The sequence below is a fragment of the Rhinopithecus roxellana genome, chromosome 17, assembly GCF_007565055.1.
Source record: "Rhinopithecus roxellana isolate Shanxi Qingling chromosome 17, ASM756505v1, whole genome shotgun sequence".
NCBI lineage: Eukaryota > Metazoa > Chordata > Mammalia > Primates > Cercopithecidae > Rhinopithecus > Rhinopithecus roxellana.
In genome coordinates, this window is record NC_044565.1 from 103634342 (window position 1) to 103660366 (window position 26025).

At 43.4% G+C, this 26025-nt stretch overlaps 1 protein-coding gene and 1 pseudogene across 1 annotated transcript in view; both read right to left on the reverse strand.

Annotated features, from left to right (window-relative positions):
- SLC3A1 (solute carrier family 3 member 1) overlaps positions 1–9944 on the reverse strand; it is a 46197-nt gene extending 36253 nt beyond the window's left edge. Inside the window, exons 1-3 of the mRNA XM_010356519.2 lie at positions 9437–9944; positions 4762–4941; positions 4041–4195 (exon numbers count right to left, since the gene is read on the reverse strand). Coding sequence (XP_010354821.1) covers positions 4041–4195; positions 4762–4941; positions 9437–9866 — 765 coding nt within the window. The 5' untranslated portion in view covers positions 9867–9944. The remainder of the gene's footprint in view (positions 1–4040; positions 4196–4761; positions 4942–9436) is intronic.
- A 3468-nt stretch (positions 9945–13412) lies between these two features.
- LOC104656819 lies at positions 13413–13921 on the reverse strand (annotated as a pseudogene).
- Between the last annotated feature and the right edge of the window lie 12104 nt (positions 13922–26025).

A 26025-nucleotide genomic window follows, 5' to 3' on the forward strand; every position in this document is an offset into this window, starting at 1 on the left:
AGACATAGTTACGCTGGGTCCACATGTCCATGGCAACAACAGGCAGATGCTGAGTAGCAGCTGCTGCCTTTCAAGGACATGTGCCCCTTCCAATTCAACACACAGCCCGCCTGGACACAACCAGGGCAAGAGATTTTTAGTGTACATAACCAATAAAAGATCAGTATCCAGAATACAAAAAGAACTGAAGAAAGCAATTTCAAAGGGATAAATAATCCAAAAGAAAGTAGGGGAAAGAAACCATAAACAGGTGCTTTGCAGAAATAGACACTTAAGTGAATAAATGTAGGAAAAGATGTTCAACATCATTAGGAATTAGATAATTACTGTATTAAGAATTAGACACATTGGCCGGGCGCGGTGGCTCGAGCCTGTAATCCCAGCACTTTGGGAGGCCGAGACGGGCGGATCACGAGGTCAGGAGATCGAGAACATCCTGGCTAACACGGTGAAACCCCGTCTCTACTAAAAAAAAATACAAAAAACTAGCCGGGCGACGTGGCGGGCGCCTGTAGTCCCAGGTACTCAGGTGGCTGAGGCGGGAGAATGGCGTAAACCTAGGAGGCGGAGCTTGCAGTGAGCTAAGATCCGGCCACTGCACTCCAGCCTGGGCGGCAGAGCGAGACTCCGTCTCAAAAAAAAAAAAAAAAAAAGAATTAGACACATCATCATTAGTAATTAAATAAATATAAAATTAAGATCTCAATGCCATATTGTTTTAAGTCTGGGCTGGGCATGGTAGCTCATGCCAGTAATCATAGCATTTTGAGAGGCTGAAGTGGGAGGACTGCTTGAGGCCAGAAGTTCAAGACCAGCTTGGGCAACATAGTGAGACCCCATATTTACAAAAAAACAAAAAAACTCAGCCAGGCATGATGGTGCGTGCCTGTGGTCCAGCTGCTAAGGAGGCTGAGGCAGCGAGGAATGCTTGAACCCGGGAGCTCGAGGTTGCCATAAGCTATGATTGAGCCACTACGCTCCAGCCTGGGCGACAGAGTGAGACCCTGACACAAAATAATGATAATAATAATTTATAAATAAATATTACAAAGTTGGGCAATACCAGGAATTAATGAGAATGTGTATTTTTTTAATACTTCTGTGGGGGATATAAATTGGTACAACCATTTTGATAATTAATTTGACACTATCCTGTAGAGCTGAGCATGCAACATCCTGCACAGCAATTTTACTCCTATTTACCTTAAAGAAGCCTTTGGTTGGGCGCGGTGGCTCACGCCTGTAATCCTAGCACTTTGGGAGGCCGAGGTGGGCAGATCACAAGGTCAGGAGTTTAAGACCTGCCTGGACAATATGGTGAAACCCTATCTCAACTAAAGATACAAAAATTAGGCAGGCGTGGTGATGGGTGCCTGTAGTCCCAGACACTTGGGAGGCTGAGGCAGGAGAATCGCTTGAACTGGGGAGGCAGAGGTTGCAGTGAGCCAAGATCACGCCACTGCACTCCAACCTGGGTGACAGAGCAAGACTCCATCTCAAAAAAAGAAAAAAGAAGCCCTTGCACATGTACCCCAAGATAGATTAATGGGAGTGTTTATAGTAACATCGTTCATTAAAAAAAAAAAAAAAAAAAAAAAAACAGAAGTAGCCCAACTTCCCATCAACTGAAGAGTGGGTAAGTAAAACATGGATTGTTCACACAGTGAAATATACAACAACGAACATATATGAGCTACCTGAAGCTACATGAATAAATCGTGAAAAAGTTAGTTACAGAAGACTGTACCTAGCATGATACTTTTCATAAAGTTCAAAATAGAGGAAACTAAAAAATAATTTTTTTAGAGTCGAAGTCTTGCTATATATGGTTATACTACAAGGTTTTTATCCATCATATACATATACATATTTTTGAACATATTAACTATTACATTAGAAAATGCAACCTTGACTATAGTGAACAACTAACAAACCAATGGAAAACTAGATGACAAAAACGGCAGCTGTGACCATTCTATAAGCAAGAAATGATACGGTTTGAGTATAGCAGCAATTTTTAAAAGCAGACTGTGGAGCTGGAATGACTAGATCCCATGCCTTAGCCCTGTCATTTATTAGCTGAGTAACCTCAGTCTGCCTATCTGCAAAACAGGAATTACACCTGACTCATAGGATTATAGAGTGGATTAACTAAATTAAGGAATATAAAACACTTAGCACAGAGCCTGGCACAGAGTAAGTATTTTGTAAATGTTTGCTAATGTCATTGCAATTTCAACAAGTCAGTGAACTGGAGGAAAAGATTAAAGCGGTGAAACTGCCAGGGCTTGCTGACAGCCTGTTCCTCAGGCTGCATGGTGGTACCATTCACTGAACCTGGAGACGAAAGGTAGGGAGAAGATCACACATCACAAAGTCGGCCTGGAAATGTGTCAATTCTGAGTGTCCTTGGGTCACCTAAAAGTTGATGTTTAAATATTTATGGAGAAGGTCCAGAAGAGAGAAGGAGGGACTGGAGGAGGAAGGGATGATCCAGAATAAAGGCAGGAAAGAACACAAACCCCAGCAAGGGGAACCTCTGGCCTGGGACAGAAGCAGAGCTGCCAGATGAAGTGCAGGATGCCCAGTTACATCTGAATTCAGATCAACAACACATATTGTTGAGTATAAGTATGACTCATGCAGCCAGGCACAGTGGCTTACACCTGTAATCCCGGCCCTTTGGGAGACCGAAGCAGGAGGATCACTTGAGCCCAAGAGTTCAAGACCAGCCTGGACAACATAGTGAAGCCCTGTCTTTACAAAAAATTAAAATACTAGCTGGGCATGGTGGCACACACCTGTGGTCCCAGCTACTTGGGAGGCAGAGCTGGGAGGATTGCTTGAGCCCAGGAGGCAAAGACTGCAGTGAGCCATGATCAAGCCACTGCACTCCAGCCTGGGAGACAGAGCAAGACCCTGTCTCTGAAAAACAAAAATAAAAAAGAAGGTATGGTCCACACTAAAAACTTATTTATGCACTGCTTATCCAAAATTCATATTTAACTGGGCATTCTGAATTTTTATTTACTAAATCTGGTCACCCCAGAAAGGAGGGATCTGGCCTCTGTTGTAAAACGAGTGAGTAGGAAGAGGTTGGGAATGGGGCAGGCAGGCTTGATGGCCTCTGTTTTCTCTGCGAAGTCGAGTTTGCTGCTGAGAGTGATCGGGGCAGAGGCCACGATACGATGTTTGAAAAGAGGGAGGGAAGGAAAGTTGATCAGTTGGAATTAGCAAAATTCCCAAGAAGATTGGATGGCTCAGTTCAGGTGGGGACAATGAAGGTGTGATGTCTCCAGAGACTCAACTACCAGGGTTTAGGCAAAAAGAAAGTAGATAATTGGGTTCATTCATGGCTAGGGTTTTGTCAGAGAAGACAAAAAGTCAGAAAGGCAAAGGGGGCCGGGTGCAGTGGCTCACACCTGTAATCCTAGCACTTTGGGAGGCTGAGGTGGGTGGATCACCTAAGGTCAGGAGTTCAAGACCAGACTGGCCAACATGGTGAAACCCCACCTCTACTAAAAATACAAAAATTAGCCGAGTATGGTGACATGCACCTGTAATCATAGCTACTGGTGAGGCTGAGGCAGGAGAATTGCTTGAACCCAGGAGGCGGAGGTTGCAGTGAGCCGAGATTGTGCCATTGAGCTCCAGCCTGGGGGACAAGAGCAAAACTCCATCTCAAGAAAAAAATAAATAAATAAGCAAAGGGGTATGGATAGTAGAAACATGGTTATCGAACTAATGGGACATGGAATCCAAGTTGGATCGGATAGGAAGTGAAGGAAGGGTGGAAGGAGAGAATATAGGTTTGAATTTGCTAGAACACATCACCTCTATGATGAAATCAGAAACCTAAATAATAACTGGAGGCCTGGGTAAATAAAAACTGGAAGCCTTATTTCTATTTCTTTCAGAAACTTCCCCCCTTCCCATAAACTACATTAATTAATTTTTTCTCAAAAGGATTTTACGAAACCAGTTCAATCACTGCATATCTGCCTTTTACCCCTTCGTAAATCAGACGGGTTGATACTTACCCAGTTGTTGGGTGGAACGGTTGTGCCATTTTCATGGGTACAGTCATGCCAGATATAATAATCAGTATATCTTCCTTTCCGTGTCCGACTCAATTGAAACCAAGTATGTTTATCACTGGTGTGGTTTGGTATGAAATCGATGATTAATTTTAAACCTAATGAGTAAAAAACATTTCAAATGCTAGGAAAAGTTGTATATGATAGGCCAGGCACAGCAGTGGCTCACGCCTGTAACCCTAATACATTGGGAGGCTAAGGTGGGAGGATTGCTTGAGCCCAGGAGGTGGAGGCTGAAGTGAGCCATGATTGCACCACTGCATTCCAGCCTGGCAGACAGAGCAAGCCCCTGTCTGGAAGAATAAAAAAAAAGGGAAAGGAGAGGGGAGGGGAGGGGCAGAAAGGAGATAGGGAAGGAAACAGGAAAGGGAAAGGAGAAAGGAAAAAAGGAAAGGGAAGGGAAGGGAAGGAAGAAAGAGAAAGAGAGAAGGAAGGAGGGAGGGAGGGAGGGAGGGAGGGAAAGAAGGAAGGAAGGAAGGAGGGAGGGAGGGAAGGAGGGAAAGAAGGAAGGAAGGAAGAAAGGAAGGAAGGAAGGAAGAGGGAGGGAGGGAGGGAAAGAAATAGTACATGACAGTTAAAGGGAAGAAATTGCTTTAAGTAAACATTTGAAAAAGTGCTTCTCTCAACCCTCACCTCCATCCTGCCCACTTTCCATTCAACTTACCTTTATCATGTATGGCTGCAACCAGATTCTCAAAATCTTCCATCGTTCCAAAAATGGGATCCACTTGCCGGAAATCTTCAACACCATATCTGAAATCTTTAAGGGACGATTTATAAAATGAAGTAATCCAAACAGTTTTTACATTTAAAGCTGTGATGTAGTCCAGTTTATCTTGAATACCTGAAGAAAAAAGTCAGTCATGAATAAATCCTACTTTGTTTTAAAGGACAAAAAATATAACAAATATGCCTAAGATGGAAATATTTACATGAAGGCAAAAATACATAGAATTTTGTTGAATTTGAGTATAATTCAAATAGGAAGATCTAGCTCTACGAAAAAAAAACAACATCAAATTAGGCCAGGTGTTGTGGTTCACATCTGTAATCCCAGCACTTTGGGAGGCCAAGGAGGGAGGATACCTAAGGTCAGGAGTTCAAGACCAGCCTGGCCAACATGGCAAAACTCTGTCTCTACTGAAAATACAAAAATTAGCTGGGCGTGGTGGCACATGCCTGTGATCCCAGCTACCTGGGAGGCTGAGGCAGGAGGATCGCTTGAACCCAGGAGGCAGAGGCTACAAGGACCCAAGATCATGTCGCTGCCCTCCAGCCTGGGCGACAGAGCAAGACCCTTTCTCAAAAAAAAAAAAAAAAAAGAGAGAAAAGAAAAAATCAAATTAGTTACCTAGCCGTAATCGATGACATTTAACATAGCATTAACAAAAATCTGTGACTTGCTCATTATTTTATGTTTAAAACCAAGACTATGGTATTGTTCATTTATTCTACACATGGTTTTTGAGCAGCTAATCTATGCCAGCTGCTGGGCTAAGTGTCAAGGAACAGAGCAGAGTAACACATGGCCCCATCGGTCACGTGGTCTACACTGCGCTGTTCTAACAGCCAGGTGCCACATGTGGCTACTGAGCACGGGCAGTGTGGCTGGTTGGAATTGAGATGTGCTGTAAGGGAACAACATGTATTGGATTTTGAAGACCCTGTACAAAAAGAAAGAATGTAAAAATCTCGTTAATATTTTTATACTGGGCCGGGTATGGTGGCGCATGCCTGTAATCCCAGCACTTTGGGAGGCCATGGTGGGCAGATTGCTTGAGCTCAGGTGTTCGAGACCAGTCTGGGTAACATGATAAAACCCCGTCTTCAAATAAAATAATAATAATAATATGCATATATTATACTGATTAGGTGTTGAAATGATACATTGGATTAAACAGAACATATTAAAATCAATTTCACCTGCTTCTTTTTTCCTTTTTTTAATGTGGCTACTACAGAATTTACAATTTCTTATGTGACTCCCATTGTGTTTCTTTTGGGCGGTGTTGGTCTCGGAAGTGTCTGCAGGCAGGGGTGGCATGACGACGAGACTGGAGAAGAGCTAAGGAAGAGCTGCAGAAAGTGCTTTAAGGGCATCAGGGCATTAGCCCCTGACCCCCAGGGGCAGAGGAAGCTGATGACCCCTGACGGTAAGGACAGAGAAGGTCCAGGATGGTGCGGGCAAGGGGGATCAGAGGGAAGGGCTTCCAGGCACAGCAAAGGAAAGGAGGGAGCAAGCATAGACAGGGCATGTCTAAAAAAGGGTGAGAAAGCTGGACACAGTGGCTCATGCCTGTAATTCCAACACTTAGGGAGGCTGAGACAGGTGGATCACTTGAGGTCAAGAGTTCAAGACCAGCCTGACCAACATGGTGAAACCCCATCCCAACTAAAAAATACAAAAATTAGCTGGGGATGATTCTTGCCTGCCTGTAGGTGCATGCCTGTAATCCTAGCTACCTGGGAGGCTGAGGCAGGAGAGTTGCTTGAACGTGGGAGGCAGAGGTTGCGGTGAGGTGAGATTATGCCACTGCACTCCAGCCTGGGCAACAGAGTGAGACTCCATCTCAAATAATAATAATAATAATAAATATAAATAAGTAAATACATCAATTAATTTTAAAAGGTGATAAATGTTGTCAGCGCACAGGGTCTGAGAAGGAGTGTAACCGCAACACGGAAGGTAAGTTTGTGCACTCTCAGACTGCCTTTGAACTTGCTACATTTGGACTGTTTCCCTTGTTCACTTATATAGGAAGCCAGGAATTTATACAGAAGAGAATTTTAGGCTTAGCTGAGAAGACATGTGGAAATGAAACTTTGTACTTGGAACTTTGTAGGATAATGAGCAGATAATGTGTTTTCTTCTAGTTCAGAGTCCTAAATGCATATTCAGCAACTTGAGTCTAGTATTCAATCTCCAGTAACTTTCTGTGTAATCCTGATGTGGGTTCCTAGAATCAGACTGTCAGAGGCCACACAGCAGGCTGAAGGTCACTAATTCCAAAGCACAGAGTCATTCAACACCTGGGATCTGGGCTCTTCCCCTATAACAGGCTGCTTTTTTTTTTTTGAGACGGAGTCTCGCTCTGTCACCCAGGCTGGAGTGCAATGGTGCGATCTCTGCTCACTGCAACCTCTGCCTCCCGGGTTCACACCATTCTCCTGCCTCAGCCTCCCGAGTAGCTGAGACTCAACAGGCAACAAGAGTTTACAATATATCTTACGATGAGGCACAAAGGAACATGAGGATGAAAACAAAGTGGCTAGAGAGAGAAAGTAAACAAGGGATCCCACCCCACACTTCAAGGGGAGAGAGGGCAATCAGTAAAACCAGACTTAAAGCTGGAATGGGATCTACATAATAACAACAACGAAATCCCCTCAACCTCAAAGACAAATGCCTATGGATTGCAGGAAGTAAAACATTTCTCCGAGAATAGGTATTGGAAATGACAAACGTCAGAGCTGATTAGAAACCACCATGTTTATAGGAATGTTGGACCTATCTAGAAGGAGATTATTAGGAAGGCAGGGCCAGGAAGTGGTAAATGTATCTCTGGATTTAGGGCTTTAGGTCTATTCAGTCAGAACATTGCTTTTGCTGTGTGCAAAAGGCAGCAGGTAATAGGTCATGTGTTGGGGAAAGGGAGTCACTCAAGGCAGGATTAAAGGATGCTAGAAACACATCCAAAGCCAAAGAGTCTGGGGTGGGGAGCCCATGGTCTGATTAGGGAAGCTAAAGAAAGAATAATGAAGGCAATGGATTTGAGCTGCACCGTGAAGGATGGATACACTCTTCTTCAATGAGTGACAATGCAGGACAATTTTTTAAAAGAGAATGATACAGCCGGATGCGGTGACTCACGCTTATAATCCCAGAGCTTTGGGAGGCTGATGCAGGCAAATCACCTGAGATCAGGAGTTCGAGACCAGCCTGACCAACACGGAGAACCCTCGTCTCTACTAAAAATACAAAATTAGCCAGGCATGGTGGCGCATGCCTGTAATCCCAGCTACTCAGGAGGCTGAGCCAGGAGAATTGCTTGAACCCAGGAGACGGAGGTTGCAGTGAGCTGAGATCATGCCATTGCACTCCAGCCTGGGCAACAAGAGTGAAACTCTGTCTCAAAAGAGAGAGGGAGAGAGAGAGAGAGAGAGAGAGAGAGAGAGAGAGAGAGAGAGAGAGAGAGAATGATACCAGTGTGAAAAAGAAAATCCTTCTACTAGTGATTAAGGAAAGTTGCAGGTTTCAAGAGTTCATTTGTAACATTTTAAAGGTACATTAAGCCCATTTCTACTTTCCACATTCATATCATCCTGTTTTGTTTTCTTCAAACCAATTATCATTGTAAAACATTAGTTTGTTAGTTTCCTTATTTGTTTCGTATTGTTGCCTTGAACTAGAGTGACCATACTAACCAATTTGCTCAGAAGTTCCCAGTGTATGCCTGCCATCTGGCAGAATTTTACCCTTAGGTATGTTCTGGTTTGAGCAATGTATTGTAAGGATGTTTTACATATAACCCCCCCCCCACAAGAAATTATTAACTTAGCTTTTAAAAAATAATTTTTCACCTTTTTTTTTTTTTTTGGAGATGGGGGTCTCCCTATGTTGCCTAAGCTGGCTGGCTGAAAGCTCCTGGGCTCAAGCAATCCTCCCACCTCAGCCTGCCAAGTAGCTGCAACTACAGTCATGTACCACTACCCCTGGTTAATTCTTTACTTCAGTTTCAAAGTAATATGGACATGGTTTTAAACAATCCTTAATTCAAGTAATGACGAATGCATACTGCTACACCTTTTCTCCTTTCCTTCCCTTTTTTAGAATTTAAACTTTAAGACTCAGCCTATACTTTTTACAGATATAACTTGATTTTTTAAAAAAATATTATTTATGCTCTATTCACTAATAAACTCCCAGCCACACAGCCAAACTAGCCACATCGTATACTGGGAAAGCAATTCCCAACTGCCACCCTGACATATTCAACTATAAAGTTCCCAGAAACAGGACATAGATTTTAGAAGGAAGGCTGCTCTATGTAAGAAGTTAGAATTGATGACTGAACAACTATATGTACTTAGTGGGCAATAAATTAAACAACTCATTTGGCTAAAAGGCCTTCAGCAAATAGCCTTTCGGCTAGTAAAAGAACTGCTGGGTTCTGCTGACTGATTTTCTAAGAATATCATAAACAAGGAGCAACTTGGCATGACCATTCATAATGGAATGTGCTTACTGAACAACCCAGGCATAATTTGGTTCCGAGGAACGAAAGAACCATAAACCCATCTTTCCTGGCACCCACCCTGAACAATCTCTGGGCATGTACCTTTCAGATCTCCGTTCCCATCCTTGTTACTGTCCTTGAAAGACCTCGGGTAGATCTGGTACATGGGCCCCTCCTGCCACCAGTCTAGGCACTTTGGAGAGAGGATAATGATGGCTATGGTGGCCGCGATGAGCACCAGGACAGAAGCCACGGCGAGCCAGAAGAGGATCTCCCGGGGTATGCGGTAGCGGGCCTGGCCAGAGAACTGGAAGAGAACCTCCTTGGGCATCCCCGCGTAGGGCTGGACGCCCTTGAAGTCTGGCTCCTGGGAGCCAAGGATGCTCATGGTGCTGTGCTGCAGGTTGTCTGCTGTGCTACCTGTATCCGGGGTCTGCTCCAGAATGTCTTCATTATGGACAAACCCGTTGTTTGTCTGGCATCCCTTCATATTCATCCCGATGGAGTCTCTCTTGCTTTTATCTTCAGCCATGTCTCACTGACTTATGCCTTCAGGGTGCCTTACTCCAGTAAGGGAGGTAGAAGAGTGGCTTGCTGAATGCTTGGCCTTGTTAATGAACTTTGTGTGGTTTATAAATAAACCTGGCTGGACAAAGTCCACCCAAGGAAGAAAGGGTAAAAGTACAGAGGTTTTAAAAAAAAAAAATCTCAGGACGGGCGTGGTGGTTCACACCTGTAATCCCAGCACTTTGGGACGCTGAGGCGGGCAGATCCCCCGAGGGCAGGAATTGGAGACTAGCCTGGCCAACATGGCTCAACCCCGGCTCTACTAAAGGTACAAAACTTAGCCCGGCGTGGTGGCACATGCCTGTAATCCCAGCTACTCGGGACGCTGAGGCAGGAGAATTGCTTGAACCTGGGAGGTGGAGGTTGCGGTGAGTGGAGATCATGCCATTGCACTCCAGCCTGGGCAACAAGAGTGAAACTTGGTCTCAAAAAAGAAAAAAAAAAAAAAGGCTAGGCATGGAGGCACTTGCTGTAATTCCAGCTACTTGGGAGGCTGAGGCAGGAGAATCACTTGAATCCAAGAGGCAGAGGTTGCAATGAGCTGAGATAGCACCACTGCACTCCAGCTTGGGTGACGGGAGTGAGACTCTGTCTCCAATAAATAAATAAAAGGACTGAAATTCTGACACATGCTGCAACATAGATGAACTTTGAGGACATTATGCTAAGTGAAATAAGCCAGACACAAAAGAACAAGTGTGATTTCACTTAGATGAGGTATCTAGAGTAGTCGGATTCATAGGAACAGAAAATAGAAAGGTGGTTACTGGAGGTTGGAGGAAGGGGATAATGGGGAGTTACTGTTCATTGAGCAGAGTATTTCAGTTTGGGATGATGAAAAGTATTCTGGAGATGGATAGTGGTGATGGTTGCATAACAGTATAAATGTACTTAATGCCACTGAAATGTTATATATGTTTTACCACAACTATTTTTTAAAGCTTAAAGCTTTCTCTATTTAGCCAGGTATAAGAAAAATGACTTTGGGGGGAAATTATTTTTCTTATACGTGGTTAAATAGAGAAAGTGGGAAGATAGCTTGAGCCCAGGAGTTGGAGACCAGCCTGGACAATATAGTAAGACCTCATCTCTACAAAAAAAAATTTTTTTTTTAATTAGCTGAGCATGGTGGTGCACCCATGTAGTCCCAGTTACTCAGGAGGCAGGCTGATGTAGGAGGATCACTTGAGTACAGGAGGCAGGGGTTGCAGTGAGCTGAGATGAGCCCAGGAGGCAGAGGTTGCAGTGATCTGAGATCACGCCACTGTACTCCAGCCTGGGTGACAGAGCAAGATTCTGTCTCAACGACAACAAAATTGAATGTAATGATTTATGATGTCCCTTTCATCAGGAGCACATACAGCTCTATGAATCATTTGATCTGATCATGAGATTGTTTTTCTTTTAAATGATGATAGTTATCTGGGGCCCTAATCTTAGTGTTTCTTTTGCGGACTGGCTTAGAAGCACTATATAGTATAGAGGTAGAGAGGAAGGAGCTACTTAATCTTGGACAAATTATATTTGAAAATGAGTAAATCCCAATACTTGGCTCATTGAATGCACTCAGTGATACCTCTCATTATTATTAATTATGCCCACTGAATATTTTTTATTTTTTGAGAAAGAGTTTCACTCTTATTGCCCAGGCTGGAGTGCGATGGCGTGATCTCAGCTCACCCGCAACTTCTGCCTCTGGGGTTCAACCAATTCTCCTGCCTCAGCCTGCTGTGTAGCTGGGATTACAGGTGCCCGCCAACATGCCCAGCTAATTTTTTGTATTTTTAGTAGAGACAGGTTTCACTGTTGGCCAGACTGCTCTGGAACTCCTGACCTCAGGTGATCCACCCGCCTCGGCCTCCCAAAGTGCTGGCATTATAGGCGTGAGCCACCGCACCTGGCACCAAATCATTTTCTAACAAAGAGCAGCCAGTAAAGTCAAGCTGCAGACATAGACAAGCAAACTGGGAGCTTGCACAGGTGGATGCCACAGGAAAGAACTACCTGGGCCTAAACATGTTCAAAATGGCGGCTCCATCTCCCCTTGTCTGCCAGCCACGTGTACGGTAAGGAGCAGACAAGATGGCCTCAGCCAAGGGGAGAGTTCATTTGCATAATAAGATTAGGGTGGGGCCACCAGCCTTCCATGTGTGCTATGTAAACGTCACACCGGACCCAAAAAACCTGTGAGCCCTACCTAAATCCAACATGGCCGCCTCAAGCTGGACTGTCAAATCTGGCCTGTCCACCACCAGCTGACCTTTTCCTCTTAGAAGTCCCTTCTTTCTCACTAAGGAGAGAGCTATTTTCCTTTCTTTTTCTCCTTCTTTTGCCTATTAAACATCTGCTCCTGGCCAGGCACGGTGGCTCAGGCCTAGTAATCCCAGCACTTTAGGAGGCCAAGGCGGGTAGATCACCTGAGGTCAGGAGTTGGGGACAAGCCTGACCAACATGAAGAAACCCCGTCTCTACTTAAAAATACAAAATTAGCTGGGTGGGGAGGCTTGTCCCTGTAATCCCAGCTACTCAGGAGGCTAAGGCAGGATTGCTTGAGCCCGGAAGGTCAAGCTGTGATCACCCCACTGCACTCCAGCCTAGGTGACAGTGAGTGAGGCTCAAAACAAAAAAAGAAAATACACCACAGTTTATAAGTGGGCATGTGAGATTTTTTTCGTTTGTTTTTGGCTATTATAAATAAAACTGCTACAAGCAATCACGTACAACTCTTTCTAAGAATATAGCTTCCTTTTCTCTTAGGAACCAACTAGCAGTGAAATAGCTGGATAATACGGTAAGTGTATAGTTAATTTTTAAGAAACTGCCAAACTGTTTTGGTAAGTAGTTGTATTGAGGCAGGAAAATAGGGTTTGAAGTCAGGGAACGTAAGGCTGTTTCACTCAGTGTTCCTAGAACTAAACTGAAAGGAAAACCCTAATTTTCCATGCCTAAATCACAAAAGGACCAGAGGCTACTCCCTTTGCAAATCCCCCACCTTTTCTGCCAGGCATGGGAAATTGACTGTCAGCAACCAGTCAGACTGATTGCGGGTGAAGTCTTCACTTTGTAACTGCACTCCAGCCTCTGAATGGTTGCTGTCCACAACCAATCAGACTGATTGCCGGCCGAGTCTTCGTTTGCATAGAAGTGTAACTTTGTAACTTCACCCTAGCCTCTGATTGGTTGCTTTCTGCAACCAATCATATGTTTGCACAGGAGTGTAACTTTTGTAACCACGTCATCCTCTGGTTGGCTGCTTTCTGCAACCTATCAGACTGATTGTGGGCTACCACTTCATTTACCTGAGGTGAGCATGAAGTGGCCAATGGGAAACTTCTAGAGGGTATTTGGACCAGAGAAGATTCTGTATCCGGGGCCCTTGAGCCGCTGCTCGGCCTGCTCCCATGCTGTGGAGTGTACTTTAGTTTTCAATAAATCCCTGCTTTCTTTTTTTTTTTTTTTTTTTTTTTACCAGTTATCAAATGATCCTTTATTGAAATATTTTCCTTTGTGCTTAACTGACTGGGCAATCCACAGCACCACTGTTGATGTCATCTATGAGTCATGAGGGTGGCGCCATCAACATTACAACCCATAGAGTGGGCAGTCCCCGGGATCTCTTTAAGGGTTCCAGAGAGTTCTCTGGCTAAGGATGGTGCTGCATCTGTCGAGCAATGTTGACGATCTCATCAAAAGTGATATTCCCACTGTGTTTAATGTTTTTCTGTTTCTTTCTGTCTCTTGGTGGTTCCTTGAGGGCTTTGATGATCAGGGCAGAGGCAGAAGGTATCACCTCAATCTGGGCCTGTCTGTTCTGAATGGTGAGTTTCACTGCAATCCTCAGGCCCTTCGTCACCTGTTGCCTTGGCAATGTCATCACCAATTTTTTTTGGAGACAGACCCAGGGGGCCTGATCTTGGGGGCCAGGGCAGAAGTGGCACCGACTTCACCTCCGGTGCCCCTCAGGTACAAGACTTTGATCTCGTTGGGGTCGAACTTCGGCGGCATGGTGGAGGCAGCTGGCGTCGGATGAACCCGGATTCGGGATGACCGAAGAAAGTTGCATGTTGGCCTCCTCCGAGCCAAAAGGGGAGACAGCTGCTTTCGTTCTTTTGTTGCTTCATTCTTTCTTTGCTGGGCGTGTTGTCCAATTCTTTGCTCAAAACGCCAAGAATCTGGACAATTTGCAGCCACGACCCTCTACAGGTGACAGTATCATTTTGTGTCGCCTTCACTGGCCTATGAGAGTGTGAATTCTTTCACATTCTTGTCAGCACTTGGTATGTTGTCTGTTTAATTTCAGTGATTCTAGTAGGTAGGTAGTGGTGTCTCATTATGGTTTTAATTTGTACTTCTCTAAAGACTAATGGTGTTGAGTATCTTTTCATGTGTTTATTTGCCATCCATATATCTTCCTTGGTGGAGCTGATGCTGGCAGCCAGCTGGGTGGGGAGTGGGGCTGCGGGCATCTCTGTTCTCAATACCTGTATTGCTTCAATGTAGTCTCCATGTTGGCTACTGTGGGCGTCTTCATAGCATGCTGGCTTGGTACCAAATGTTAAGTGTCCCAGTTGAGACAGCAGGCAAGGCAGAAACGATATCCTTTTTGTGACCTAGCCTCAGAACTTACATAGCTTGTTTTTGACTGTACTTTATGTGCTAAGCCCAGAGACAGTGTGTAAAGGGACTAAGAAGTTATAAGGCAAAGGGCATAGATACAGGAGGCTACAAATTGGGCTATTCATGCAATTATCTGTTGTGTATTTTTTATTGTAGTAGAAACACATAAAATTTATCATCTTAATCATTTTTAAGTATACGGTTCAGAGTGTTAAGTATATTCACATTGCTCTGAAACCAATCTCCAGAACTTTTTCATCTTGCAAATCTGAAACTGTATATATCCTTTAAACAATGCCCCCTTGCCTCCCCTCAGCCCAGGGTAACCAACATTCTACTTTGTTTCTATGAATTGACCACATAGATATATAAGTGCAATCCTATAGCATTTGTCTTTTTGTGATTGGCTAATTTCACTTAGCACAATGTCTTCAAGGTTCATACATGTTGTAGCATGTGACAGGATTTCTTTCCTTTTATTTAATAAACAAGATCTTGCTCTGTTGCCCAGGCTGGAGTGCAGTGGCACAATTATAGCTCACTGTAGCCTTGAACTCCTGGGCTCAAGTGATCCTCCTGCCTCAGCCTCCTAAATGACTGGGACTACAGGCATGCATCACCACATCCAGCTAATTTTTATTTTTGGTAGAGATAGGGGTCTCACTATGTTACCCAGGCTGGTCTCAAACTCCTGGCCTCAGGCAGTCCTCCTGCCTTGGCTTCCCAAAGTGCTAGGATCACAGGCATGAGCCACTGTGGCCTTTCCTTTTTAAGGCTGGATAATATTCCATTGTATGTGTATACTACATTTTGTTTATCCATTTATCAGTCATATACTTGGTTTGCTTCTATCTTTTGGCTATTGTGAATAACACTGCTTATGAACATGAGTGTGCAAATATTTCTTTGAGACCCTGCTTTCAATTCTTTTGGATATATATTCGAAAGTGAGATTGCTGTGCCATATGGTAGTTCTATTTTTAATTTTTTGAGGACTATTCATACTGTTTTCTATAGCAGTTACCCCATTTTACAATCCCACTAACAGTGCATGGGGGCTTCAATTTTGCAACATCCTCATCAACACTTGTTATTTTCTGTTTTGTTTTGTTTTGTTTTGTATTTTGGTAATAGCCATCCCAATGAGTGTGAGGTGATAGCTCAATGTGGTTTTGACTTGCATTTCTCTAATGAAATTGGTGATATTGAGCATCTTTTCATGTGTCCTCATTGGCTATTTGGATATCATCTTTGGAGAAATGTCTGTTCAAGTCCTTTGCCCATCTTTTTATCAGGCTATTGGATATTTTGTTGATGAGTTGTAAAAATGCTTTCATTTGTATTTCCAAGAGGCACTGGTACCGCCTGAGCTGAAAGCTTCAGCCTGATGACAGGCAAGTGTTTCTGTGTATCTCAGACCCAAGTGTGTGACAATCACAGCTAGGGGATTTCAGTGGCCATTTCAACTTCTTCCTGGTGGCCAACCCTCTACGCTTGACAAATCAACACAAAACACACCCAAACAGAAAAGCATAATCTGATCCTTACATGACGTCATTGGCCAACAATGTAAGTGAATTCACGGTGTAATGGGCTGGTTTATAAAGGATCTTACCCATAGGGTGTCTCGGCTCTTTACTGCTTAAACATTGAGTTCTCAAAAAGAATCCAGAATCACAAAAGAAACAATGACACATTATATCTGGTCTTTAACAAAGTTCTATTGAAAAAATCACCCAACAGCTAAATGCCACATTTAATGCCCTGTGACAAATATTTCTAATTCAGACACATGAGCTGTTCTGGAAAACTTCTAATTAGGAGCATGGATAGACATTGTACTGCCACGAATAGTCTCACTGCAAATTCAAAGAGCATAAATTACACAGTCACATGTTACTTTCAAAATGCTGCCAGTCATCTGAGAACACTGTGTGTTAGAACTTCATCAGGACACAAACATTATTCTCTGCCATCTTACAGCTGGGGAAATGTGGTTCTTGGATGCGGAGTGAATTCCTCAATTCCCAGGCCAGCCTGGTATCCCTGGGAGAGGCCATATGACTCTCTGACCTTTAATGGTCACTCTCATGGCAAGGCCTGACAAAAAGCCAGGAAAGATTCAGCATGGCTATGGGTGCTGGGTCAGGGACTCTGAGTACACATATCAGAGAAATGCATGCCAATATAGGTTGGAAGGACACAAAATGTGTCATACCTTTAGGAATTTGCTTTACCCCCATCTAGGCTTGTGTGTAAAACCATTCTGAATGTGTGTCTTTAAAATAAAACCCACTGACCCTATACAATCTGTCAGACTATTAACCTCAAAACACTCATTTCATACCTCTAAAGCTATCAATGGCTTATCATTATAAAGAGAACAAATGCCAATTTCTTAGCTTAGAAGTCTAAGCTACAGTTTATGCTCAAAATAAGTTTCCAATCTTATTGCTTTCTTAGTATTTCCAAATCAGGCTCTGTGCTCCAGCCGGTCAGTGCTGCCGAGGGTTCCCTCACTACAGAACGTGAGCACCTCATTCTGGACATTTTCTCCCTCCTGTCTTTGAGGCCCAGCTCCAGCCTCCATCCCCCTACCACCAACATCAGTCCAGCAGACACTGATCCAGCCCAGTCTGAGTCATATATTTGTACAATCATCCTTATAATGGTAGCTTTTTTCTTTCTTTCTTTTTTGAGTCTCACTCTGTCACCCAGGCTGGAGAGCAGTGGCATGATCTCGGCTCACTGCAACCTCTGCCTCCGGGTTCAAGCAATTCTCCTGCCTCAGCCTCTGAGTAGCTGGGACTACAGCCGCACACCACCACACCCAGTTAATTTTTTTGTACTTTTAGTAGAGACGGGTTTTCACCATATTGCCTAGGCTGGTGTCAAACTCCTGACCTCAGGTGATCTGCCTGCCTAGGCCTCCCAAAGTGCTGGGATTACAGGTGTGAGCCACTGCGACTGGCATGGTAACGTTTTTTTTTTTTTTTGAGACGGAGTCTCTCTTTGTCACCCAGGCTGGAGTGCAGTGGCACAATCTTGGCTCACTGCAACCTCTGCCTCCCGGGTTCAAGCGATTCTTCTGCCTCAGCCTCCTGAGTAGCTGCAACTACAGGCACCGGCCACCATGCCCAGCTAATTTTTGTATTTTTAGTAGAGATGGGGTTTCACCATATTGGCCAGGCTGGTCTCGAACTCCTGATCTCGTGATCTGCCCGCCTCGGCCTCCCTAAGTGCTAGGATTACAGGTGTGAGCCACTGCGCCCAGCAGTAGCTATTTTAATATATGATTTTGTTCTGTCTTCCCACCCTAGGCACTGTGAGTCGTACCTGTTGCCACAGTGAATAGTTCAGAGCTTTGCCCATGGTCACAGAATCTGGTTGAGGAAAGGATCTTGAAGTTCCAGGTTCTTCTCAAAGGACTTCTCAAACTGTAATGTGCATATGATTTTCCTGGAGATTTTGTTAAAACACAGATTTTGATTCAGTAGATTTTGGGTGGAGCCTGGGATTCTGCATTTCTGACCACCTCCCAGGTGACATCAGTGCTGTGGTCCCTAGACTGCACTTGCATGAGGTTGCAAACATAAAAACCTGCAGGACTGGGATGGCACACTCACATGAATGAAGCAGGCAGGGTGAGAGGCAGTAGAAAATGGTGGGGATGATGGCAAACTAGAGGCTCATGCCATGCCCACAGGGCCACAGCCACTGTGCTCCAGCAACATGTGGGCTCAAGGTGGCCAGATCTAATTTTTCTAGGGAAGCTGCAAATCTGTATTAACAAGTAAAATTCCACACATTTTAAATGTTGCCAATTCACTCAAATCCACGTTTGATTTAAAGGACCTTTTGTGTGATGGAATAATACTCCGAGTCTTTGCTCTTCTGAGGTTATAACTGTCTCTCTATACTCGGGTTTATTTATACAACAGCATTCTTTAAACAGCAACAAAAAAAATTCATTACAAAAAAAATCTATGGCTTTATCAATAAATAGTCAACCTGCTAGTTTGTGTGTTCTTTTTTTTTTTTGAGACAGAGTCTCACTGGAATGCAATGGCATGATCTTGGCTCACTGCAACCCATGCCTCCCGGGTTCAAGCGATTCTCCTGCCTCAGCCTCCTGAGTAGTTGGGATTACAGGTGCCCACCACCACACCTGGCTAATTTTTGTATTTTTAGTAGAGACGGGATTTCACCATGTTGGTCAGGCTGGTCTCGATCTCCTGATCTTAGTTGAGCCACCCGCCTCAGCCTCCCAAAATGCTGGGATTACAGGCGTGAGCCACCACGCCCAGCCAGTTTGTGCATTCAATTAGAACAATGGTTCCCAAATTTTGGGATTTCATAGGCAAGGAAAATTCCCAAAAAAGTCCAACAATATTTTAGAAGCCAAAGTAAGGTGCCCACATCTTATTTTGCTCAATAAAGATATTTACAAATAATCTGGCTGGGTGTGGTGGCTCATACCTGTAATCCCAGCACTTTGGGAGCCTGAGGCAGGTGGATCAGTTGAGGTCAGGAGTTCGAGACCAGCCTGGCCAACATAGTGAAACCCTGCCTCTATTAAAAAATACATAAATTGGCCGGGCGTGGTGGCTCACACCTTCTAGCACTTTGGGAGGCCAAGGCAGGCAGATCACTTGAGGTCGGGAGTTCAAGACCAGTCTGACCAACATGGAGAAACTCCGTCTCTACTAAAAATATATAATTAGCTGGGCATGGTGGCACATGCCTGTAATCCAAGCTACTTGGGAGGCTGAGGCAGGAGAATCGCTTGAACCTAGGAGGCGGAGGTCACGGTGAGTTGAGATCGTGGCATTGCACTCTCCAGCCTGGGCAACAAGAGCGAAACTCTGTCTCAAAAATAATAATAATAATAATAATAAATATATATATATATACACACACACACAAATTAGCTGGGCGCAGTGGCTCACGCTTGTAATCTCAGCACTTTGGGAGGGCAAAGGCAGGCAGATCACCTGAGGTCAGGAGTTCAAGACCAGCCTGGTCAACATGGTGAAACCCCATTTCTACTAAAAATACAAAAACTAGTCAGGCATGGTAGCAGGCGCTTGTTGTCCCAGACACTTGGGAGGCTGAGGCAGGAGAATCACTTAAGCCTGGGAGGCAGAGGTTGCAGTGAGCCATGATTGCTCCATTGCACTCCAGCCTGGGTGACAAGAGTGAAACTCTGTCTCAAAAAAAAAATTAGCCAGGTGTGGTAGCATACATCTATAATCTCAGCTACTTGCAGCTACTTGGGAGACTGAGGGAAGAGAATCGCTTGAACCTGGGAGGTGGAGGTTGCAGTGAGCTGAGATCACGCCACTGCACTCCAGCCTGGGCAACAGAATGAGACTCCGTCTCAAAAAAAAAAAAAAAAAAAAAAGGCTGGGCATGGTGGCTCATGCCTGTAATCCCAGAACTTGGGAGACTGAGGCGGGAGGATCACAAGGTCAGGAGTTCGAGACCAGCCTGGCCAACATGGTGAAACACCATCTCTACTAAAAATACAAAAATTACCTGGGCGTGGTGGCACACGCCTGTAGTCCCAGCTACTTGGGAGGCTGAGGCATGAGAATCGCTTGAACCCAGGAAGCAGAGGTGCAGTGAGCCGAGATCGTGCCAATGCACTCCAGCCTGGGCGACAAAAGCAAGACTCCATCTCTAAAATAATAATAATAATAAATAAATAAGGGTGAGAAATGTTGGCACACAGGGTCTGAGAAGGAGTGCAGCTGCAACACAGAAGGTAAGTTTGTGCCAGTATTTGAGGAGTCTTTTTTTCCACTCTCAGACTGCTTTTGAACTTGCTAAATTTTGACTTTTTCCCTTGTTCTCTTACATAGGAATCTAGGAATTTATATAGAAGAGAATTCTAGGCCTGGCTTAGAAGACATGTGAAAATGAAATGTTGTATTTGGAACACTGTAGGCTAACTAGGCAGCCTGGGTGACAGAGCGAGACTCTGTCTCAAAAAAATTAATAACAATAAAAATAAAATAAAATAAAAATAATATCTCATCTCCTCCCAATATCTTATTTTGTGAGGGACATTATAAAACATGCAGAAAAAAATATAATCTTACATCAAAGGATAGCTCTTTTAAGTAGAATAAATGGTAACTTTATGGAAAATCTACATTTTCTTTTTTTCTTTTTTTAAGACAGACTCTGGCTCTGTCTCCCAGGCTGGGAGTGGCTCAATCTTGGCTCACTGCAACCTCTACCTCCTGGGCTCAACCCATCAGTCTCCCCAGTAGCTGGGACTACAGGAGCACACCACCATGCCTGGCTGATTTTTGTATTTTTGTAGAGATGAGGTTTTGCCATGTTGGCCAGGCTGGTCTTGAACTCCTGAGGTCAAGGAATCCACCCACCTCCCAGAGTGCTGGGGTTTCAGGCGTGAGTCACCACACATGGCAGGCCTTACTCTCCTAATTGTATGATGGACATGTGCGAACTTTGACCCAAGTTCTGGTTTTGGGGAACCATTGATTATCAGAGCCATCCTATTGACAGGTAAGAAAAGTGGGACACAGAAAGATTCCATGACCTGCTCGGAGTCTCATGCTTTAAGGGCATAGCCTAGTGCTCCCTGTGCTCTCGCTGATGGAGTTATAATTTCATGGTAATTCATCTTCACTCAGCATGTTGAAATGGGAAAGTACAGGTTTTAAGCCAGATTGACATGGGTGTGAATCTCAGATCAGCAACTTCCGAGCTTTGTAGTCTTAGATAAGTTACTCAGTCTCTTTATTTTTTTTCATCTGTACTTACTTTATTTTTATTTATTTTTATTTTTTGAGATGGATTTTTGCTCTTGTTGCCCAGGATGGAGTGCAATGGCCTGGTCTCAGCTCACTGCAACCTCTGCCTCCTGGGTTCAAGTGATTCTCCTACCACAGCCTCCCAAGTAGCTGGGATTACAAGTGCATGCCACCACACCTGGCTTAGTTTTGTATTTTTAGTAGAGATGGGGTTTCACCATGTTGGCCAGGCTGGTCTCAAACTCCTGACCTCAGGTGATTCACCTGCCTCAGTCTCCCAAAGCGCTGGGATTACAGGTATTAGCCACCATGCCTGGCCTGTCACACTTACTTTATAAGGTTGTTATGAAGATTAAATAAAATACCACATAAAACTACCTCCCAGTGGTAACGGGCTCCTCTTGTAAAAATTGGTCAGCTCCCTCACCAGCAAAGAACGTTGCATGGCAAGGCCTATATCATGGATAAAAGTTGTCATTGTTAAAACAAGTATGATAATAAAATTACAGTTAGTATTAAGGTCTGTCTCTCAGGACAATGGGGTCTACTCACTACATTTAGAGAACTAAAGGGAACATCTCAAATTGTTCTTTACAAGATAAGAATGATCTCCTTTGAAGTAATTTCCCTTTCCCTTTTCCTTTCCCTTTCCTCCTTTCCTTTCCTGTTACCTTTCCTTTCCTCTTCTCCTTTCCTTTCTTTTTTTAACAGGGTCTTGCTCTGTCGCCCAGGCTGGAGTGCAGTGGTACAATCTTGGCTCACTGCAACCTCCGCCTCCTAGACTCAAGTGATCGTCCAGCCAGGGTACTCCACCATGCTTGACTAATTGTTTTTGTTGTTGTTGTTGTTGTTGTTGTTTGTTGGTTGGTTGATTTTGTAGAGACGGGTCTCCCTATATTGCCTAGGCCGGTCTTGAACTCTTGGGCTCAAGAGATCCTCATGCCTCAGGCTTCCAAAGTGCTGGGATTACAGGTGTGAGCACCTAGTGGAAGTAATTTTTCTATCCTCACTTATCCCAAAAAGCAGCTAGAAAATTCTCTCACTAAATAAGAAATAAATACTAGTTCTACTCGATAGTAAACACTGAGTAGGAGGAGACTAGAACAACAAAACATTATATATTCACCATAATATCTTTTTTGTTTCTCTTTCCTTCTTTCCATCCTTTAAAATATATTTGTTTAATATAACTGATATGACTGTGAGGACAAAGACTCTTAGCTCTTCTAAGTTCTATTTATTTTATTTTATTTTTTGAGTCGGAGTCTTGTTTTATCGCCCAGGCTGGAGTGCAGTGGCACAATCTCAGCTCACTGCAACCTCTGCCTCCTGGGTTCAAGTGATTCTCCTGCCTCAACCTCGCAAATAGCTGGGATTACAGGAGCACAATACCATGCCCAGCTAATTGTTTTTATTTATTAATTTATTTATTTATTATGATTATTATGATTATTATTATTTATTTATTTTTTTTTGAGATGGAGTCTTGCTCTGTCTCCCAGGTTGGAGTGCAGTGGCACGATCTTGCTCACTGCAACCTCCGTCTTCTGGGTTCAAATGATTCTCCTGCCTCCGCCTCCTGAGTAGCTGTGACTACAGGTGCGTGCCACCATGCCCGGCTAATTTTTTTGTATTTTTAGTAGAGATGGGGTTTCACCGTGTTAGCCAGGATGGTCTCGATCTCCTGACCTTGTTATCCGCCCACCTCAGCCACCCAAATTACTGGGATTACAGGCATAAGCCCCTGCACCCGGCCCCGAGTTCAATTTAATAATAGTGCCTTTGCTTAAATCATGATTGTTCAGAAGTTCTTAATAATTCTGCTTTAAGTCAAGGGAAATGATCTTAGTACAAGGGAACACGGTAAATTGCATAAATTCTAGTCATAGATGGTATCTGTGTCCTTATCTACTCCTTACAGCCAAGAATAAAAAATTGTAGAGCTAAATCTTCAATAGGAGTCAATCTGATTTGTTGGACTGTTTTAACAAGAATAATTGTCACCTTATATTGCTTGCTAAATATAAAAAAGTATAATCTTTTAGAAAGACAAAGTAAAAGTAAAACATACTCTGAATTTTACATTTGTAGCTAAAGTATACTTCAATTAGCAACCAAAGGTTAATCTGTGAAACGTTTCTAAACTATCCTAGATAAATTTATATTTTCTAAAATCAGAGATTTTTGCATGCCAGTTAATCATGCAGAGTCCCAGAAGATGCAGACCCTAATTTTCAGATATGGGGACTTCCTGATGGATATTTCACTATTTAGTATTGGTTCTCTTCATAAAAGCACCCTATGTTATTTGATTGTATAAACAGTCTATCATAACAAGTTGCACATTTGTTTTCAGTGATGTCTACAATCTACAGCTGGGGTCAACAAACTTCAGCAAATGTCAAATCCAGCACCAAGCCTGTTTTTGCATATAAAGGTTTATTGGAACACAAGCACTTTAATTTGTTGATGTGTTGTCTATGGCTACTTGTCATAACAGCAGAGTTGAGAGACAGAGACCACATGGCTTTCAAAGTCTAAAATATTCACTCTCTGGCCCTTTACAAAGTTTGTTGACTCTGATCCATAGAATAAAGAACAATAACCATATATGTTACAGGATCATTACTAACAATGTAACTATTTCCAGAGCCTTAAAGGATGCCATCCTAAGCCTATAGCATCCCTTTTTACCAGAAAGGTAATCATCTTTGCTTAAAAGGTAGAAGCCTGCTTTCCTAAAGCTTGAAGTGGCATCAAAATAGAATTCGAAATTAAAATGGAGGCACTCTACTCCTTATAAGTAGCAAATGAAAGTGTGCGTGGCTTTGGCAACATTTACTGTATTACTCTGTTTTCATGCTGCTGATAAAGACATATCCAAGACCGGGAAGAAAAAGAGGTTTAATTGGACTTACAGTTCCACATGGCTGGGGAGGCCTCAGAATCATGGCAGGAGGCGAAAAGTACTTCTTCCATGGTGGCAGCAAGAGAAAAATGAGCAAGAAGCAAAAGCGAAAATCCCTGATAAACCCATCAGTTCTCCTGAGACTTATTCACTATCATGAGAATAGCATGGGAAAGACCGGCCACCATGATTCAATTACCTGGGTCCCTCCTGCAACACCTGGGATTTCTGGGAGATACAGTTCAAGACTTGGTGGGAACACAGCCGAACCACATCGGTTGCATTAGTGAGAATGCCATGCAAAAGGGACTGTTCTAAAAGGTTACAAAACTGTGATCTTGAGAAGCAAAAAAACAAAAAACAAAAAGAAAAAAAACAAGCATCTTCTATAGTTGGATTTCAATAAAGCTTTAGTAACTTTTACAACATTCCAAAGTAAGATTCTATTAATAGGTCTTCCTGATTGTTGCATGAGGGTATTAGATAGGATTATAAAATAAAGAAGCTGACCGGGCGCAGTGGCTCATGCCTGTAATCTCAGCACTTTGGGAGGCCAAGGTGGCTGACTATTTAAGGTCAGGAGTTGGAGACCAGCCTGACCAACATGGTGAAACCTCATCTCTACTAAAAATACAAAAAAATTAGCCGGGCATGGTGGCAGATGCCTGGAGTCTCAGCTACTCGGATAGCTGAGGCAGGAGAATTGCTTGAACCTGGGAGGTGGAGGTTGCAGTGAGCCAAGATTGTGCCACTGCACTCCAGCCTGGGTGACAGAGCGAGACTCTGTCTCAAAAAATAACATAATAAAATAAATAAAATAAAATAAGGCTTGATCAATTTCATATGACATAATTCAACCTATATAAATGGATTACTTGGCAAAGTATTTTATACTAGCTTTCCTCCTTACTCCATTACCACCATCACCCCAGCAGTTGTTCAGAAAAATCATTAAATGATTAAATAAGTCAGATAATATTTACATTCATATATATATATATACACACACACACGTACGTAAGTACTAAGTAAATACATAGATAAATAATAAATCTCTTGTGCTACTTACCCTAAGGAGGTCACTTAGAGGTGCTCATGTGAAAAGTAATTCAGGGCATAAAATTTGGAGTATTCTTCTCTTGTGGGTTTCATCTCAAGTTCCTATTATTTGGCTTTCATTTTGTTTTGTTTTGTTTTTGAGGTGGAGTCTCACTCTGTTGCCCAGGCTGCAGTACAGTGGCACAATCTCGGCTCATTGCAACCTCTGCCTCCCAGGTTCAAGCTATTCTCCTGCCTCAGCCTCCCAAGTAGCTGGGACTCCAGGCACCCACCACTATGTGTGGCTAATTTTTGTATTTTTTTAAGTAGATACAGGGTTTCTCCATGTTGGTCAGGCTGGTCTCCAACTCCTGACCTCAAATGATCTGCCCACCGTGGCCTCCCAAAGTGCTAGGATTATAGGCGTGAGCCACCCACCCAGCAGGAAATTCAGCTTTGTCAGAAGTGAGACTTGAACCCATAACTCCAGGGGAGACAGCGACCTGAATGCAGCACCTTAGACAGCTCGGCCATCCTGACTGCTTTGGCGTATTTTGAAATAAAAATTACCAAATATAAAGCAGATTTGAATTTTACGATAAATACCAATAAACCCAACATCTACCTTAACATCTTCCTCCTCCTCCTCCTCTTCCCCTTCTTCGATAATGAGGCATACAATGCATACTCACCATTTTTTGGCATATAATTTGATGAGTTTTGATAAATGTAACCACCACCACAATCATGATATAAAATCGTGCCATCACCCCCAA